Genomic DNA, 18,803 nt, shown 5'->3' with positions numbered 1-18,803 from the left:
GATCTCCAAATTTTTCACTTCTTCAAGTTGAAAAATTGTGGCTTCAGGATGTGGTGGAGAACTCTCCAAGTGTTGTGCAAAAGCAGCTATGTTATGATTGTCATCATCAATGCTCCCACCATGGACTAAGCAATTTTCAAGAGGGTCTTGTGGATAGCTTTTTCTGAAATGCTCTTGAACAATCTCATCAATAATGTCTACCCGCAAACAAGACTCAACTTCTTCATGTTTCCTTTTCATGGCAGGATTGATGTTGAATATCATTTGATCATCTCCCACTCTAAGTGTCAATTTCTCACCCTTTACATTAATTAATGCACCAGCTGTTGCCAAAAAGGGTCTTCCCAATAAGATAGGAACTTTTGTGTCTTCTTCCATATCTAGAATGACAAAGTCCACCAGAATGTAGAATTTCCCAACCTTGATAGGCACATTTTCTAGAATGCCTTATGGATACTTAATTGAACGGTCAGCCAATGAAAGATACATGTTTATGGGCTTTAACTCTCCCATATTCAACTTCTCATATATTGAAAGTGGCATTAGGCTGACACTAGCTCCAAGGTCACATAAGGCATTTGCCACACAATTATCACCAATATAACAAGGAATGGAAAATACACCCGGATCTTTGAGTTTGGGAGGTAACTTCTTCTAAATTATAGCACTGCATTGCTCTCCCAAGTTGATGGTGTCATAATCTTCTAGCCTTCTCTTGTTGGAAAGAATCTCTTTCAAAAACTTGGCATAACTTGGCATTTGAGATAGTGTCTCAGTGAATGGCACATTGATATACAACTTCTTTAGCACTTCAAGGAATTTGCCAAATTGTTTGTCTAGCTTATGCTTGATGAATCTTTGAGGGTAGGGAAGGGTGGGCTTATAAGGTTCAGGTGGGATGTATGGTTTCTCTCTCTCATCTTGCACACTTTTGCTTTCTTCTTCTTTTTTATTTTTCTTGCTCTCAATTGAATTTTCTTCTTTTGTGCTCTCTTTTTCTTCTCTCTTGTTTTCACTCTCTTGACCAACTTTCTTACCACTTCTCAAGGTCACAACCTTACATTGTTCATGAGGGTTTTGTGGTTGGCTAGGTAGTTTCCCATAGGATTTGCTTCCTGATGAGCTTGCTTGTTGAGCCAATTGAGTCTCCATGTTGAGTTGTTCACATTAGAGTAAGCATTTCCCATAGGTTTCTGTTGATAACCTCCTGCATAAGTGTAGACCCTTATTTTGTGATGAGTATGTGCATTGAGGCCGTAAGAAACCCGATGATGAAAAATTATATAACTATAAGATGTAATTGGAGGCATGGAGCTGAATTATTAATTCCGTGGCATGATCATGAAAAAAATAAAAATAATAATAAAATTTTGGGGAAATTAATTTAATTAAATTTAAATAAAATTTTATTTTTGTTTAAATTTAATATGGGTAGTTCTTAAATGGATCTAATTTAGTTTAATTGGGCTCTATGGGCCTAAGAAAGCCTAGTTAGGAATTTTAAATGGGACCCATTTAATTATTTTCTAAAAATTAAAATAACAAAATATCTCTCTCCTCCTTGACCCCACTCTCTTCCTCACTCCCTATTGGTGCCTTCCATTTTTTCTGTCTTCCTATTGGTTGAAACACCTCACCCATATCCCAGTCTTATTCGAATTCTGCAATTGTAGTTATTTAAGTCATCTAAACTTTATCATCCTAAGACTCCAAATCCTATCACACCTCTCTCCCAAAACCCTATAAATACCCTACTAGAGAAGAGAAGAAGGGGAGGATGGAAGGAAAGAGGAAGAGAAAATTCAGAGCTACAGGAAATTTAGAGATATTCAAGGCTTTTTGAGTTTTTCCTTATTTTTTCTTTTCTTCAAGAAATTTTCATACAAGATTTCTGGAAGGTCAGTTTTTGTTGTTTTCTTTTCAAGATTCAAGATCTATGCCACACAATATTTTAATTCTATGCTCTTTGTATTCAATTTATTTTATATGTTCATATAGATCATGTAATCATGTTTAATTTGAGGGGATACACAACTCTGCACATGTTTAGTTTCTGTCTCTCGTATTTTTATTATTTTTCTTTATTTTCTGAATCTGTAAAAAAATTTGAAAAAATTACATTCATATTCTACACGAAATTCCATTAATTTTAGGCTCAAGAATCACTAAAAAAGCTTTAATATTTTGTAAGTTATGGCTGTTTGAAGTTAGGATTCCTGTAAAATCTGATTTGCAGGATATCCGACTTGTGGAGCCCATATCTCCCTTGTTCCTTAATATTTTTGTGCAAATCTAGTGTCTAAAATTAACTTCAGAATCTTATGAATCTTTTCCAATTGGTTTTGCATTCATATCTTTTGTGGTTAATGAGTTATGAATTTTACAAAAAAGTAGTACGATTCTGTCACTTAGAAGAGTTACGATTTATGTAGACCATTCGGCTAGGGTTTTGTTTGATTTATAAATTTTATGTTATTGTATGATATGTAGGCTGTCTTCTGTAATTTTTTTATGATTTTTGGGCATGTTTAACTATTTTTAAAAAATTAAATTTCTTGCTACTGTTAATCTGCCAGAATTTGAAAATTGTATATTTATGCATATTCTTGTATTTTCTTGGGTTTTAATTGATATTTGATCTATTTTTTCTGTGTTCTTTTAATTCAAGAAGTGTTATGAAGTGTTTGGATAATGTTAGAAGACTTAGACCATTAGGTAATTGTAATTAATTAGGAATCTTAACCCTTCAGGAGACTAGAGTTAGAATCCAATGTAAATTGTTATTAATATTTTCTTTATTTCTTTTATTTTCTTTAGTTTCTTTATTTTTTATTACAAACAAAATTGGTAAGTAGCCCTAAGGTAAGTACCAAAGAGGGCATTTGCGTGGAGCTTATATGGAGCTAAACGGGAGTAAGCCAGGGATATCATTGCCATACTAGAAGAGAATACCCTTTTTTAAGGGTAGCTTGCCCCAATGGCAACTGCATTTACCAACAAGTAAGTAGTTCTAAACTTCTCGAATAACCATTGGCATGAAATTGTAGTAATAATAGAACTTTCATTTGGTAAATTAAAATTAACTTTGTTTTTAATTTAACTGACTTTTGCATGTAATTAATTTAAATAAATACTTTGTAAATTAAAATTAATCTTGTTTGTAAATTAAACTAACATTGGCATGTAAATAAATTTAATTTAATACTTGGTAATTGTAAAATAAATTTGCATGTTAGAAATCTTTATTAGGTTGTGATTGTTTGGGCCTTATGTGATATTAGAATAAATTACACATGTACATAATTAACTTAGTTCAATTATCCTTAGGGTAACTTGGTGAAAATTAATTAATTAGGTTAAATAGAAACATAGGGTTATTTGAAATTGAATTTATTTGTAAATTAAATTCCCAATAATAAATTAATTTTAGTCATCTGGTAAATATCATTTAAATAATTAGCAACCCCATAGATAGGAATTACTTGTGCATGAAAATTGTGTGTAAACAACAACCCTTTTTGTGAATTACTTGCGTGTGTAGGATTAGAATTGCATTTTTTAGGATAAAGTTTAATAAAGGAATAATAAACAAGACTTCTAGAAACATTAGTAGAGGACTGGCACTCGAATTAACGAGGTTAGACCAGGCGTAAGGGGTGCCTAACACCTTCCCCTTACGTACCCACTATCCCGAACCTAGACATTGGGCTATGGTAATGACGGTTGTGGAAACTCTGCAAGGAGTAAGTTTCCATCCATGACCCTCGGAAGAAACACTGAATATGTCCCGGTTATTACCCGGGTGGCGACTCTTGTCTATCTATGCCTTTGTGGCATAAATCCTTAGTACCGTGGTAGTGTTATGGGAAGACGGTACTTACCAGTGGTTTGATTCTATTAGGATTGTATGAAGTGCATGTCTAGGAAATGCTGTCTAAGGAGGTGGTACTTAAGTGAGACCATTGTGACTCCACCATCTTTCCTGGGCATTACCTGGTGCATTTTATATAATTCTAATGGATGATATTTCGCCCCCCTTGCCCTACAATAAGCAGCTTGCTCTTGCAAATAATCATCACCATAAGAAGAATAATCAACTCCACAACTTTGAGTTCCATCTATGAAGGCAACTTGTTGCATAGTTGTAGGAGTTAAGGTTGTTGCCTTTGTGCAAAAATCACTAAGAAGCTGAGTCAACTGATCAAATCTTGCATTCATGTAGCTAACTGAGTCAAGTTCATAAATCCCATCCTTCTTTGGCTCAAGTGCTCTAGGATTTCCCCACAAATGGGTATTATGAGCAATCTTCTCTAATAGATCATAGCATTCTTCACTTGTCATTCTCATGAAATCTCCTCCTGCTTGTGAATCAATTGTGTTTCTTATGGCTGGAGTAACTCTAGTGTAGAAATTCTGAACAATCATCCATTTCGGTATTTCATGATGAGGACATTGCCTTTCAAGCTCCTTAAATCTCATCCAAGATTCATACAAAGTTTCATCATCCCTTGGCTTAAAAGCTACCATCAAATTCCTCAAATGAGTAGTCTTCCCAGGTGGGAAAAATTGAGATAGAAAAGCGTGAAATAGCTGCTCCCAAGTAGCTATAGTAGCTTGTGGAAGTGAGTCATACCACTATAATGCTGAATCCCGAAGAGAAAATGGAAATAAGGTGAGCCGAATAACTTCATCTGAAACTCCAGGCTGCCTTTGTGTACCACATATCATCAAAAATTTCTTCAAATGAGAATGAGGATTTTCAAGTTGACTACCTCCAAATTGTGAATTCTGAACCATTTGAATGAGACCAGTCTTTAACTCAAATTGATTAGCGCCAATAATAGGTCTGTTATCTCTCACATCAGTACATCTAGGAAAAGCATAATCTAACATGGATCTTCTCTGAGGATCATTTTGATTAACAACTTCATTTTGCCTATTTTGCTCATTTCCTCTATTGTCTCCACCAATAGCTCTATTTTGATTCTCCATATTTTCAATTGTCTCCTCTTGCTCAAATCTTTGTTGTTCTTCTTTTTCTGCTTCCTTTCTTCTCTTGTATTCCTTTTTGTTGGCTCGGCAGAATTTTTCAATTTCAGGGTTGAACAACAATTCAGTGTCACTTGTGCTTTTCGATCATCTCATAAACAAGAAAAGTACCTGAAAAACACAAGGAACAGTAGTGAAAATAAAAGAAAATAAAAATTCTAATTAGCCTAAAACAATTAAAATCCAACTTAAAAACAAACAATTCCCCGGCAACGGCGCCAAAAACTTGATATAGTTGTAATTCGCAAGTGCACGGGTCACAGTAGTATAGTTTTAAAAAATGATATCGATCTCACAGGGAATTGTGCTTAAATTGGAAATAAAAATATAAGCTAATTAGAATGATAAAATTTAAAGGTATAAAAAAAATGAAATCTAAAAATTAAAATTGGTATTTGAGGAATTTAAGCTAAATCAAATAATTAACTAAAATTAATTAAACTAGATTACCAAAATTTAATTTGAAATTTCTATTTATGAAATTGAGAGGAATTAAATCTAAATTCAATAAAAATTAAAGAGATTCTAGAGATTGGATTTTTTAATATTGTTTGCATGTGGTTTATCCCTAATTTAGCCAAACACATGAGAATTGCAATTTTGAGGGAAATCAATTCTTAAATTTTTGAAACCTTTTTCAAGCATTTCAAAGTTGGTTTTCATTAAATCAAACCATGTTTTCACGGTATTTCAAAACTAACAAAAACCCAATTAAAGCTCTAATTGATTTTGGAAAGTTCCCCTTAATCCTCTTAGCTTATCTCTAACACTAAGAAAACAAAGTTTATTGCAAGATTATCTATCCCTAATATTCACTTTTCAGTCCATCTATTAAGGATTAAAGCTTAACTTAATGAGGGCCCATTCATCAAGCAAGGCAACAAGCTCACAAGTAATAAATCAAAATGTAACAAACCTCATTTAAGTGACTAAATTAGTTCAAAACCATAATACAAAGTAATATTTACAAACCCATCTCTAGAATCTCAAACAACTACTCACAAATCATCGTTTCAAGACAAACCCAAATGTATAAATGAAGAAATAATGGAAATCTAAGTTAAGGAATAGAAAAACCCAGAAAAATGCAGAAGAAGCTGCTGCTGGAAAGTGCAGAAAATGCCCCTGCAGCTGCTGGAAAAATGAATCCCGTCTTCCTCTCTTTCTCTCCTTCTTTCTTGCCAAAAATGCCTCCCTTTCTCCTTATGGAAAGAAAATGATAAAGGAGACTTTATATAGGTGAGGGGACTGCCCTAGAATGGGTAAAAAGGTGGAAGATTCCAGAGAAAGTGAGGTATAAAATCAGAGTAACGGAAATGTCATGTCAGCCATTTCCAATAAAAATGACATAAGCTGAATCGGTTATGTCGCGGATTGTGTCGCGGGTTGTGTAACAATCTGCCTGAATATCTGACGATCGACACAGCCTGCGACATAAGCTAAATAGGTTGTGTAACTCTCGGTCATTTTTTACTCAACTTTAAAAATTTTTACAATTCAACTCTAATTTCCTCCAAATGGCTATTCTAATCAAAATATATCAAATTTCTTCAAATTTAATCTATAAAATAAATAAATTTTAAAAATTAAATTAAAAAATATGAAAATTATAAAATTAATTAAATATATACTAATATCTATAATAATAACTATAAACAAAGATAAATTATATATAAAAATTATACTTAAATAATAATCTAAAATACATGCATCAAATTGTCCACCGAAATGTGTAACCCCACAAATATAATCTCCATAAACTCTTACTCCGTGACAAGTGTCTTGAGGGAGGGCCAAACAGAGCAGCTTCCACTGCCAGCCTTGATTCCATCACCCCATTTCTCAACCCAAAAGGCAAAAAGGTTGCTTTTTTACTTGTGGTTTTGGGGAATGAATGGTGAGTTTTCGTTGGAAAACGCGTCCAATGGTGAATGATCCAATGACAAACGAACAAAAATGTCGCTTATATATACTTGTGAAAGATCTACAACAGTTACCTGATGTCCATCAAGTGCAAGCTCATCGCTTGTAGTAAAAGTAGATACAAACGCGCTCGCTTAACTGGAGACCCAAATCTTTTGTGAAATGGCATGGCCTTCTCTCTCTCTTCCCTCCTCCTCAATTCCATTGCAGCACTCTCCTTGACCCTCCTCTCCATTTTCCTTTTCTCCAAATCACCGCTCCAGTCCTCAACATCTCCTCAAATCCCCCACAGATCTCTCCTCTCCCAAACCCAGAACCAGACTCTCCCTCTCTCTTGCTCCTCCCTTTCCCCCACGAATGGCCTCATCAACTACCTTTCTCTCCACTTTTGCCTTTTCAAGGGGAATCTTTTCCTCTCGATTCCTTCCCTTTCTTTGTTCATTCTCCTTCATTTTTATATACTCATCAAAACAGCCCAATCCCATTTCTCTATTGTCACCACCAAGCTCACCAATCACTTAAACCTCTCTCCAAGCATGGGTGGAGTGACCCTTTTGGCTCTTGGTAATGGGGCACCCGATGTTTTTGCATCTCTGGCGGCAGTTCGGTCTGGGCAGTACAGAACTGGGTTTGGGGCTATACTGTCTGCTGGTACTTTTGTTTCCGCGTTTGTGGTTGGATTTGTGGCGATATATGCAGCACCATTTAATGTGGATCCTGGGTCTTTTCTGAGGGATGTTGGATTTTATTTGGTGGGGGCTTTGTTTCTGTTTTACGTGTATTTGAGTGGGGAGATAACTTTTTGGCAGGCTGTCGGATTCGTTGGATTTTACATGTTCTTTGTTGGGTTTGTGTTTTGGATGGATTTGGGAACTGGGGTTGTTCGTAAAAGGGATGGAGGAGAAACGGATTATGAGAAAGGAGGAGAAATGCATTTTGAGAAAGGCGGAGAAGTGGTGGTTAGCACTTTGGAGGAGGAGAAGCAGGTTTCTGGGTTGTTTGAAAGGGCTTATGGAAAGGTAATTATAGTGTTCTTCTTTGAAATTAATGCAATATCTAAATAATTGTGATGTTTGTGTTCTTTTGAATGTTAAGTTGTGGTTAGCTATGAGATATTAGTTATTTTCTGTTTGCGAAGCCTTTTTTTGGTGGGGGGGAGTTAGACTGTTATCAATTTTCTCTTCTCAATTATCTGTTTGTGATAGTTTATAGGATAGGGCATTCTCCTCATTGTTTTTTAGTATTCAACAAGGTAACTACTAAATTGCACAATGAATTCTGGATAGTTCTATATTTCTTCCCAGACTGGAAGGGAAATTGGGACTTGCATTTAAAAGATGTTTAATTTTGCAGTCACTTTATGTAGAGTTTCTAGTTTTAATCTTCATCGCCTGTGAGCAACCTCTGTTTTATTGAGATGTTGGAATCCAACACCACTGATTGGCGCCACTTGGCTTATGCAATTTAAGTTAAAATAAGTCATTGTGCATTAAACAGCTTACATTATGAACTCAGTTTTTTTTTTTTTAGGGTACATTTAAATGTCTTATTTCTTTACTTGAATTAGTACTGAGTTTTGATAGTGTTGGTATTCCAGTATTTCATCTTAAGATGATGCTATGAAAATGATATAGATTTTACCTATTTATTGATGGTGCAAAGTGCAGGCACTTGCTTGGGGAAGGTTAGAAGAAGAAAAAGGACCAAAGATTCATAAATAAGAATTCTGATTATTCGCATCACGCGTTTGTGATGATAAAATGTAAAAAAATTTTCATTTTGCTGAGATGAAAATAAAACCTTCACATGTGCATAAAATAGAGTTTACTTGACTTTTGTTTGCAGGCCCATAAAAAAATTTGTGCCCTTCAAATTGGGCTATAAGTAAGCATAGCACTTGCACCTTGAGTTCCCACCCCCTCTATTATGTACTTTGCAGCCTGCCAAGGGAAGTGGCGGCTAATATTTCGGTAATCAGTAATGCTTTATATATCATCATAGAAAAGAAGAGAATGGACAAAGAGAGAGGAACCAGAATAAGGCGGGAGAAGAGAGAATTGATGCGACAGAATTTCCAGACTCTTTCCATAATGTCTACATTGGATTCTGGTAGATCAGGGAGTTGCCATTGTAGTGCTGGCGGCCTTTATTGGCGACTCTCCCTTCCACGCCTTGTACCTTGCAGCTGGCACACTCTGTGTCTGTCTCATCCCTGTAGAGGCGCTGGCCTTAGGGCCTGGTGCACATTGCTACTTGACAACTGTGGAAGTGACTAATAGAAGGGGCATTAAACATTTGGGAAATTATTGTTTTGTTTTTTGAAGGATGACTTGAAGCTTTGGGGTTTACCAAAATCCAGTAGCCCAAAGCAAAGTGTGTAGGTGTTCATTTTGCTGGCAAAATGGGAAATGCTCTATGTTGCTCCTCTAGTTTTTCCAGAGGCCCTCTATATTAGTAAACCCTTTATATATATGTTTGTTGTGTGGATTTCATATGCATATATTTCTTGATTCATTGTCACCCTCTAGTACAAAGCCAAACAATAAATGATATGTAAATTTTTTTAATTGGGAACTTGTATTTGACTTTTTGTTTAGTTCCTTACTTCCTTTTATAATTTTTTTATTTTGTCATGTGTTTCTTACAGATCTCAAAAGTATGGGAGCGCCCAATCTCGTTTCTTCTTAAGCTCACAATTCCACAAACTGCTCCTTCAGAATGGAGCAGGTTCTACGTATCTGCCAATATAATTCTTTGTCCTCTAGCACTTCTATATACTTGCAACTCATTCATGCCGTTAGATCATCCCATAGTGTTCCTCCTTCCAAACACTCATTTCCCACTCTGGTTCATAGTACTCCTGGCAAGCTCCTCTCTTGCACTTCTTCACTTCATATTGGAAAAGGAATCTCCAAAGACCGAGCAAATGCCTGTAGTGCTTGTGGCATTTATAATGAGTGTCTTCTGGATATCTACTGTTGCTGGAGAACTGCTAGACTGCTTGGTGGCAATTGGAATGCTTCTTAAAGTGCATCCTTCAATTCTGGGCCTTACGGTACTTGCTTGGGGAAACTCAGTGGGTGATCTTGTGGCTGATGTTGCAGTTGCCAGAGCAGGGCAGCCAGCAATGGCCATGGCTGGGTGCTTTGCTGGGCCAATGTTTAATATGCTTGTTGGACTTGGGACAGCATTGGTGATGCAAACAGCTGATATTTATCCAAAAGCTTATGAACTTCATCTCCACACTGGTATTGTGATTGCATTTGTGTTCTTGCTCTTGAGCCTGATGGGATCTCTGCTAGTTATCACTTGGTCCAGATTTCGGGTGCCTAAATCCTGGGGCTTTTGCCTTGTCGGCCTTTATTTATTTTTCATGGTAGTTAGCTTAGTCATTGCTACGTTTTTAGGATGATTTATTCAATCCATAAAATCAAAATTTTGTTCAGTTATTGCTAAATTCTTTATGCCACTTCACAGGAAATCTTCCCAGCTATATGTTGGTGGAAACACAGCATATAAGATTGTTATCAGAAGATTTTACAAAGATTATTGAATTTTTATTATAGTCCAATCTGAAAAATGTATTTTGTATCCTATGTTCATTAATTGATTTTTTTCCCCAATATATCCACTAATTTCTGAAGTTTTAACAGATGCTAATGTGATCCAGAAAATGTAGTTTGTTGGATGATCTGTTGTTGCAGACCATCAGAAATATGGTACATTTGCTATGAATATGGTCTTGTCAGGAAAATATTTTTTTTCCTTTGATCTTAGCAATGCCAGAAAATAATAGAATAAACAATATACACTTGACTGGCAGCAGCAAAGAATAGTGATATTTCTTCACTTGGAAAATATTGTTTGATACTTTGAAATTTCAATTATTAATTGTATGAACAGCATAAAAAAAGAGGCTTTGCATCAATTGAATATATTTATTTTCATTACACATACAAATTTAATTTCAATTATTATTCTCTAAATATGATTTTCTTTAAAGAAAGATGAAGTTCAATCATAAAATTAAAATCAAAATGTAAAAAATATATTGCTATTGTTCATTAAACTTCTCATGCAAATATATTTCAATTATTTGATGTATATTAAAAATAGTGATATCTCTAAATCATTTTAATTGCTTGGCATTTTTATTGTAATTTCTTTTATGTATAATATTATTATTTAAAATTTAATAATTTTTATTTAAAATTATTATTATTATTATTATTTCATTAAAAATGAAAAAAAAAAGAGAAGGATAATGAGGAATAATGAGGATATATGTGATTTTCTTTTTTTTTTTTTTTTTGAGAATAAGATTATGAGAATTTAGATATAATTTCAATAATTTTATTTATTTTATTTTATTTTTTAATAATTAAAATTTAAATTATTTTAAAATAATTTGATGTGAAAAACAGACTCAACTGATTTGATCTGATTTAGTAACCTTACCAGTTACCACGCAAAAGAAAACTCATGAGAAGCCAGAAAGGGGAAAAAAGAAGACAAAAGGAAAATTCTGACAAAAAATTGGTGGGAATCGAAAACAACGACATTTTTTGTTTGGAAGCTTTAATTTAGGTTTCTTCCTATGATCCTATGAAGCCCATTTTATATTTGATTTCAAAAGCATAGTTCTCTTGATTCCTCCAAAAACCCTATAATTTTGATATATAAAAATCGGATCTTTTGTTTTGCTGACTAATTTTCCCATTATTAAAGATTGAAACCCATTTGTATAAATTCCCATTCGATCTCATCAAAACCAAGCTCTGTTACCGGAAAAAGGTAACACCATAGATTTTGTTAATATGCATATCCCTTTGCTTCTTTTCTTAATATTGTGATGTTGTTGGTAGAACTATTGTTGCTCTGTTTTGTTAATTCGAATCATAAAATCAATATAAATTCCTTTCTGGCCTTTTTTCAGCTTAGATTACTATGTCAATCAGCCTGCTATAATCTTCAAATGAATTGCAATCCTTTTCTTATTCTTTTATCTATTTTTATTTTTATTACAAGTGATTTTTAATTTGCATTAAGGTTTTCTTTTTTTTTTTTTGTTTGTGGGGGAGGGGAACTCTGGCTCAAATTTTCAATAAAACATGGGAAGGACAATGTCTTTTTGATAAATAGAGCTGTATTTCATTCAAAGATAACACAAAATAGATGGACATGATCTAAATCTTACTACTATTGTGGTGATTGTGAAGTTCTGTTTGGTATATCTCTTAGTTAATTCATCTTCTTCTCCTTTTTATTTATTTATTTTTTGTATGCAACAATACGACTTGGTTATTTAGTCTTTTAAGGTCATTGTGGTGTAGTTGCAAAGTTTCTTCAAACTAACGTGCTACCTTGCTGATAATTAATATTTTTTCTTTGGAGAAAATGGGTAAAAGCAAGGTGCTTGATATTTTTAGCTTTTCCTGGCACTGAGAGTGGATATATTGATTTCTGCAAGTGGCTACAAGAAAAGCCAGTGTATTGGTGTGGGGACATTTTTTACTAGGAGAAGAGAAAATAGCCATCTATAATTTATCAATAACTTCAGAAAAAAAAAAAACAAAAGAGAGTATAATGTAGTATTTCGGTGTCTTAAGCCCCCACATTTATCATTTATTGGTTTCAGATGTAAAGAACTGATACAATATTTTTCTTTTGTGGACTAGACAATCTTAAATCACACCTTCTGATTGTTTTCTGTTATAGCTTGTTGGAAGGTGTAAAGTTGGAGTTTCATCAGTCTCTTAACTCTATCAATTTAGAACTTCAGGTAATTTTTATTCATGCATTTCTTTAGCAGTCACATAATATAGATATGGCAAAATGTGCCAAAATTCAGTTTTTCATATTTCTTCACCTGCAACAGAATGGATCAGCAAGGGTATGGACAGCCCCCACCTGCAGGGGTAGTGGGTAGTACAGGTCAGATGCCATATGGCACAAACCCTTATCAGCCAAATCAAACGTCTTCTGCCCAAAATCCAGGATCCATTGGGACCATCCAATCTGCTGGGCAGCCAGCAGGAGCTCAGCTTGCGCAGAATCAACTTGCTTATCAGCAAATCCACCATCAACAGCAACAGCAACTACAGCAACAACTTCAGACTTTTTGGGTAAATCAGTATCAAAAAGTGGACAAAGTTGTTGACTTCAAGAATCATAGCCTTCCCTTAGCAAGGATCAAGAAGATCATGAAGGCTGATGAGGATGTAAGGATGATATCAGCTGAGGCTCCAGTTGTATTTGCCAGGGCGTGTGAAATGTTTATTTTAGAACTGACCTTACGGTCTTGGAATCATACAGAGGAGAACAAAAGGAGGACATTACAAAAGAATGACATTGCAGCAGCCATCACTAGGACTGATATTTTTGATTTCTTAGTTGACATTGTGCCGAGGGAGGATCTGAAAGATGAAGTACTGGCATCAATATCTAGGGGAGCAATGCCTGTTGGAGGGCCTGCTGATGCACTTCCTTATGGTTATATGCCACCTCAGCATGTAGCTCAAGTTGGAACTCCTGGGATGATCTATGCCCAGCAGTCTCATGCCTATATGGGGCAACAGATATGGCCACAGCAGGGATCAGAAGAACGACAGCAATCACCCTCAGATCATTAGTGACAGGATATGGAAGTTAAGGATATGGAAGTGCTGTTTTTAACTTATCTATCACTACAGCATGAAAGTTGTGTCCGACAGCCCAAAACTATTAAGATCATTTGAGAATCTTGTAGAGAGCTTCTGTGATGAAATTAATAGCAATAGCACTTGTCTATTTCTTTTCAGATTTACGTATCCTTCTTTAGATCGTTGTGTGGCTGAAGGCTCTGAACAGTGACTATAGTTTCTAGTGAAAATTTCCAATGGGGGAGTAAATGATAGAACTTGGTTGTTTTTCCTTTTCATATTTTCTGTATGTTGTTTAAGCATTTATGTCAATATTGATTTTGATGCTTCCATCCTGGTTTTGGTATATGAAAGTACAAGGAAATCTGCTCTTTTTATCTATTATCTAACATGTTAATTTTGCATTCTTTCTTTATTCAGATCAGCCATTTCTTTTAAAATGCTTATTCTTGTTTGTCACTTGGAGTGAGAATGTTCACTTGGGTTTACATTAAATTAGCCATATGAATGCTAGTGGTTCTTTATTTGCCTTATTTTTATTTCTCTTTCCTTTAAATAAATGTTGTTCCGTTCTCATTAAAGACTCTTTTATTTCGACATTTTGGCACATCTTTTTACACTTGTTGTGCTTTATGTTCTTTCATATATTTATTTCCTCTAATTGGGATTCATTAATTGAAACACCTTCTGAATGTCAAGCAGAAAAGGAGGGGGGCCCCCTCAGTAGTCAAAACGAGTGTTCAAGATCGGAGCTGAAAACGAGCTAGACTCTGTATATAACATCCTAAAAAGAGTAGTTGATCCTAGACCGAGTTGCTTCTCTTTTTAGCCTTGGATCTTTAGTTATCTTTCTGCTTGTATAAATGGATATTTCAGTGCTTGGATTTTCGTTTAGCATAAAGTAGATTTATTTCCTTTAATAGTATCTTCTTTCTCTATTTAGGAGAATCCTGGGGATTGTTGATTACTTGTTATGTAGCAACTGAAGTGGTGGGGAAAAGGGAAGAGAGAGGAGAGGAAGGAGAAGAACTTGTAAAGTCTTTTCATCCTGTGCAAATCATGTATCTAGGTTTGGTGCGCAATGGTCCTGGTAATTATGAATGATCACTGTTTTGTAAAACCATGGATTAATTATTGTAAGTATGCTATTTAAGGATTTGATGTAACATTTCTTTCCAAGTAGAGAATCTTTTTCAGTAATTTGATAGATAATCGTCAAAATAGTGTCTTTCTATCCAAGAATTTCTCCTTTTGATAAAGGGGGATAACCTTCAATGCCAGGAAACACAAGGAAATAGAAACTTGGAGCCATATATGCATTCTTCTCATCTATGCTCAACTCATAGACCCATTCAATTTACAGATTATTGAATTCCATTAAAAACTAAGCTGTTATCTCATTGATCAGAAGGAAGAAGAAGAAGAAGAAGAAGAACAGAGATAAATGGAGAGGAGAGGAAGGGATGAGAGAGAGCAAGAGAGAATATGAAAGATTCCCTTTAGTTTAGCTGAGGTCAATTTACAGAATCATCAACTATGCACTCAAAATCCAACTAGCATTTTTTAAACCAACATACAGGATCAGTTCATGCTTGAGAAGCAAGGTTATCAAGAGGGAAAACTCATCAATTAACATGTTTCCTTTTCATCACAATGCCCCCCTAGAATCCCGTCACTAACTTTGCCAGAAAACTGCAGTTGATCAACAGGACCAGGTAGTTGAAATACGACAGAAAACTCTCCTGGTGGACAAAGGTTCTTTGAATACATTTTGAAGGTCCGCGAGAGCCCGTATACAGTACTCTCACCAGTCGTCATCACATCCTTTATTCGAACCTTATCATCATCTTTAATTTCACAACTGAAATCCTCTGCATTCAGGAACAATACTTTACCAATGAGACCAAAAGAGGTCAAAAGGTTAATAATAATAATAATAATAATAATAATAATAATAATAATAATAATAATAAGGTATCAAGATCTATTAATAAAGCCAAGTGATGAAATGATATGAACTTGAACTTAAATGCTGCGAAAGTTGAAATGTTGTTCTATGGTGTCTAACAGTAACCTGCTACATGAATAAATATAACATTCATAAACAATCTCAAGCATTACAATACAGGCAGAGAAGGATAGAATGCTAAGAATAATTCCTTTTGAACTTGTATAAATATAAAGGCAAACTACATTGATCATAGTAAGAAACTTACCCCAATCCCATTTCACCCCGGGAAGAGATACAAGAAACAAATATGCATCCTCACTTTCACCAACGTCCATGAGTTCAATAATGGGTCCGACCTGCCCCGTAGCAGCACTTCCAGTCAATGCCACTTCACTTTTATAAGTTTGCTCCCACTCTTTGTTATTTCGGCAGGAAGGAAAAAAGAACATTCCTGGACTGACCGTCTCCACAGTTCTGGAACATTCCTGGACTTACCGTCTCCACAGTTCTGGTGTCACCTTTGATTGGCAGAGGAGTTGTAGAACTCTACAGTGGAGGTAAGGCGTTATCTGGCACAATTTGAAGAGGTGCCACATCGTGGACATGCTGATCTGCAGATTGCAAGATGCTAGCAGGACGTTCTGCTCTATGAGAACTATAAGAAGGCTTGACAGGAGGCAATTCTTCAGCTCCCTGCACTGGCATATCATATGAAGTGCTGACATCCAGAAATGCATGATATCTTGGCCCATGTACATACAATAAGAGATTCTCGGGCCTAGTTAGCCTCTTAAACCTTTTTAATTTCTTTGCGCTTAATATAAGAGGCATCTGGATCAAGAATGAATATGATGTTTTCAATGATATAGTTATTTTTGAACCATTTATAACAATGCAATTGCGGAGGAAAGAGATCAGGAAACTGCGGGTAAACAGCAGTTGGGTCATTTTCAGAGGTAGGTATAGTGCCATGCAAGAATTGGTTTAATACATGTAATTTCACGGCAAGAGATTGTTGTGCTTTCCGAAGTGCATAATAGCACAACTTCCCCACTTCTACTGTTTCAATACGTGAACCAGGCAACCAGCTAGTTGATCTGAAGTATATGTTGACAGGCCCTCAGATCTTCTTTGCAAAATTGACTTTGGTGGGCACTCCTCTTTCAGGTGAGGCCCAAAATAGTTACCAAAGATAGTAAGGGAGGAAACGCTGGTTGCTATTAGGCCCCTACTTGATTCACGGAAGGATTCTGATCCTGTATCAACACCAGAATTTGTAGATTGAACAGGGGGTTCCATAGTAATTGCGATTTAATGAATCGAGTCTGCAAGAAGAAGTCACAGCGCTTAGGAAAAGGACAGATACAATGCTTTTCATACATTGAGGGGAAATATAAGAAATAATAATAAAGAAAGATCATTACGAAAAAAAGAAAAAAGATCATTCTATCAGAACACAAATGAAACATCACAGGGTGGTGTCTAGAAAAAGGTGGCTGCATGACCTAGTCCACTTGCATCTAGACAACCAAACTCCATAAGAAACTAAAGCTCTAGCTGACTTGAATGCCCACACAAAACTATGGCCAAGAAAGCAAAGATAAACCCATTGCAAAGAAGACTTCTTTCAGAAATAACAGTCGTTGCCCGAATGATACAATTTATTTATCTAATTATTTTAATGAAAAAAAAAGTGACCCAGTGCACAAACATCCCATATTTATACTTTCCCAGAACATAGCTATCATTTATCTTTAAAAATTTAACATTATTATGTAGATCTTTGCAGCTATAAACCACCAAAATAAGAACAAGAAAGAAAGAAGGAAAGAAAAAAAGAAAGGAAGGAAGTTGCGAACCAAGTTAAATACAAACCACCAAGATCACTTAAATATTGGTTCCAAAAAGAAAAACTGTCATACAAAATAAGAACAAGTTTTTCGAATATAGAGAAACCCATTTGGTTTCTATATATGTCATATAGATGCCATCAGAAGCAGATATGTAAATACATATTACAATACACATACAACCAAGGATACACGCAATAGGTTACTAAAAAAAAAGGTAATAAGATAGAGAGAAAAAAACATTTACTTCCCATTAATTTCCATTTGTTAGGGATTTTATTTTTTTTATTATAAAATTTAATATATTTAATTTATATAATGGTATTATATTTTACTTTTTAAATCTATTTTTTTTATAATCTTATTTTATTCTTTTAATTTTATAATCATCTTTTCAATTTTTTTACATTTTTATCATTTTTATAATCACTATTACAACTATTATTTAATTTGATGAATGAAGACTAAAATTTTACGTTGATTGTAGAGCGTGTGTGAATATAAATTATATAAAAATAAAAATTTATTAAAATTATTATATCTTTAATGGTGATTCTTTTCGGTTACTAACCTATATGTGTGTGTTATCTATCTCTAATAAAAAAGAGGCAAAAAATTGAGGGATAATCGATATATGTGAGTCCGTGGCAAATAAATCGAGATAGACCTATCTGTCAGTAAGTTGATCATTCGAGATTTTATATCAATTGAAGAGTGTGCATGAGTATAAATTATATAGGAATAAAAATTTCGTTAAAATTAAAATTATAATAATTTTAACAATGATATGTTCTCATTATCTATGTGTGTCCTATCTCTTTATATTATTTAAAAGATTTTTTTTCATATTTTAAAAATGTATTTATAACAGTAATATTATGTTCAAATCTTTATTATTTACTCGTTATGGCAAAAATTATGATAATATATAAATAAACTTTAATTTAATAATGATAGTAAAAATATCTTTAAAATTATGAAAATTTTAAATTCAAATTACAACTTAAATTAAATAAATAAATAATATAAAAATCTATACCTATCTATCTATCTATCTATCTATATCTATATAATTATATAAAAGCAAATGATAAGGATATTTTTCTTTTTCCTACTTAGTGATTTTTATGGCTTTTAAATATATTTTTTAATTTTCACAAAAAATAAAAAATAAAGCAATTTTCTCATTCTTATATTAAGAGACATAAATAAAATTTTAATTTAAATTCATTTATTTATTATTTGATAACTACTATTTCTTATTTATTTTTCTTTATTTTATTTGGACTTCACATTATTTTTTTTCTTCAAATTATGTTTACTTTATATTTTTTTTCTTCATATTATGTTTATGGATTTTTTTCTTGTTAGATTATTTTTATCTAAATT

General features: G+C 34.0%; 2 protein-coding genes, 1 non-coding gene and 1 pseudogene across 4 annotated transcripts; 3 read left to right on the top strand and 1 right to left on the bottom strand.

Moving 5' to 3' along the window:
• Positions 1-4,435: 4,435 nt before the first annotated feature.
• LOC131177712 (small nucleolar RNA R71) lies at positions 4,436-4,542 on the top strand. The gene has a single exon (XR_009147047.1). It is a non-coding gene; the product is annotated as a small nucleolar RNA R71 (small nucleolar RNA).
• A 2,231-nt stretch (positions 4,543-6,773) lies between these two features.
• On the top strand, positions 6,774-10,543 carry LOC110658046 (cation/calcium exchanger 5). The gene is made up of 2 exons (XM_021815507.2): positions 6,774-7,991; positions 9,620-10,543. The coding sequence occupies exons 1-2, from the start codon at positions 7,140-7,142 to the stop codon at positions 10,382-10,384; spliced, it is 1,617 nt and encodes a 538-aa protein (XP_021671199.2). The 5' UTR covers positions 6,774-7,139; the 3' UTR covers positions 10,385-10,543.
• An 857-nt stretch (positions 10,544-11,400) lies between these two features.
• On the top strand, positions 11,401-13,943 carry LOC110658047 (nuclear transcription factor Y subunit C-9). Of its 2 annotated transcripts, XM_021815508.2 has the most exons (3): positions 11,403-11,766; positions 12,691-12,754; positions 12,851-13,943. In XM_021815508.2, exon 3 carries the CDS (start codon positions 12,852-12,854, stop codon positions 13,602-13,604), a length of 753 nt encoding a protein of 250 aa, XP_021671200.2. In that variant the 5' UTR covers positions 11,403-11,766; positions 12,691-12,754; position 12,851; the 3' UTR covers positions 13,605-13,943. The 2 variants fall into 2 exon arrangements, with proteins under 2 accessions (XP_021671201.2, XP_021671200.2); XM_021815509.2 differs by lacking the exon at positions 12,691-12,754 and having other exon boundaries at positions 11,401-11,766.
• A 1,295-nt stretch (positions 13,944-15,238) lies between these two features.
• Positions 15,239-17,549, bottom strand: LOC110657985 (increased DNA methylation 2-like; annotated as a pseudogene).
• Between the last annotated feature and the right edge of the window lie 1,254 nt (positions 17,550-18,803).

This window comes from Hevea brasiliensis, unplaced genomic scaffold (genome assembly GCF_030052815.1).
Source record: "Hevea brasiliensis isolate MT/VB/25A 57/8 unplaced genomic scaffold, ASM3005281v1 Scaf7, whole genome shotgun sequence".
Taxonomy (NCBI): Eukaryota; Viridiplantae; Streptophyta; class Magnoliopsida; order Malpighiales; family Euphorbiaceae; genus Hevea; species Hevea brasiliensis.
Note: the sequence above shows the minus strand (reverse complement) of the source record. Positions and strands in the feature narration are given on the sequence as shown.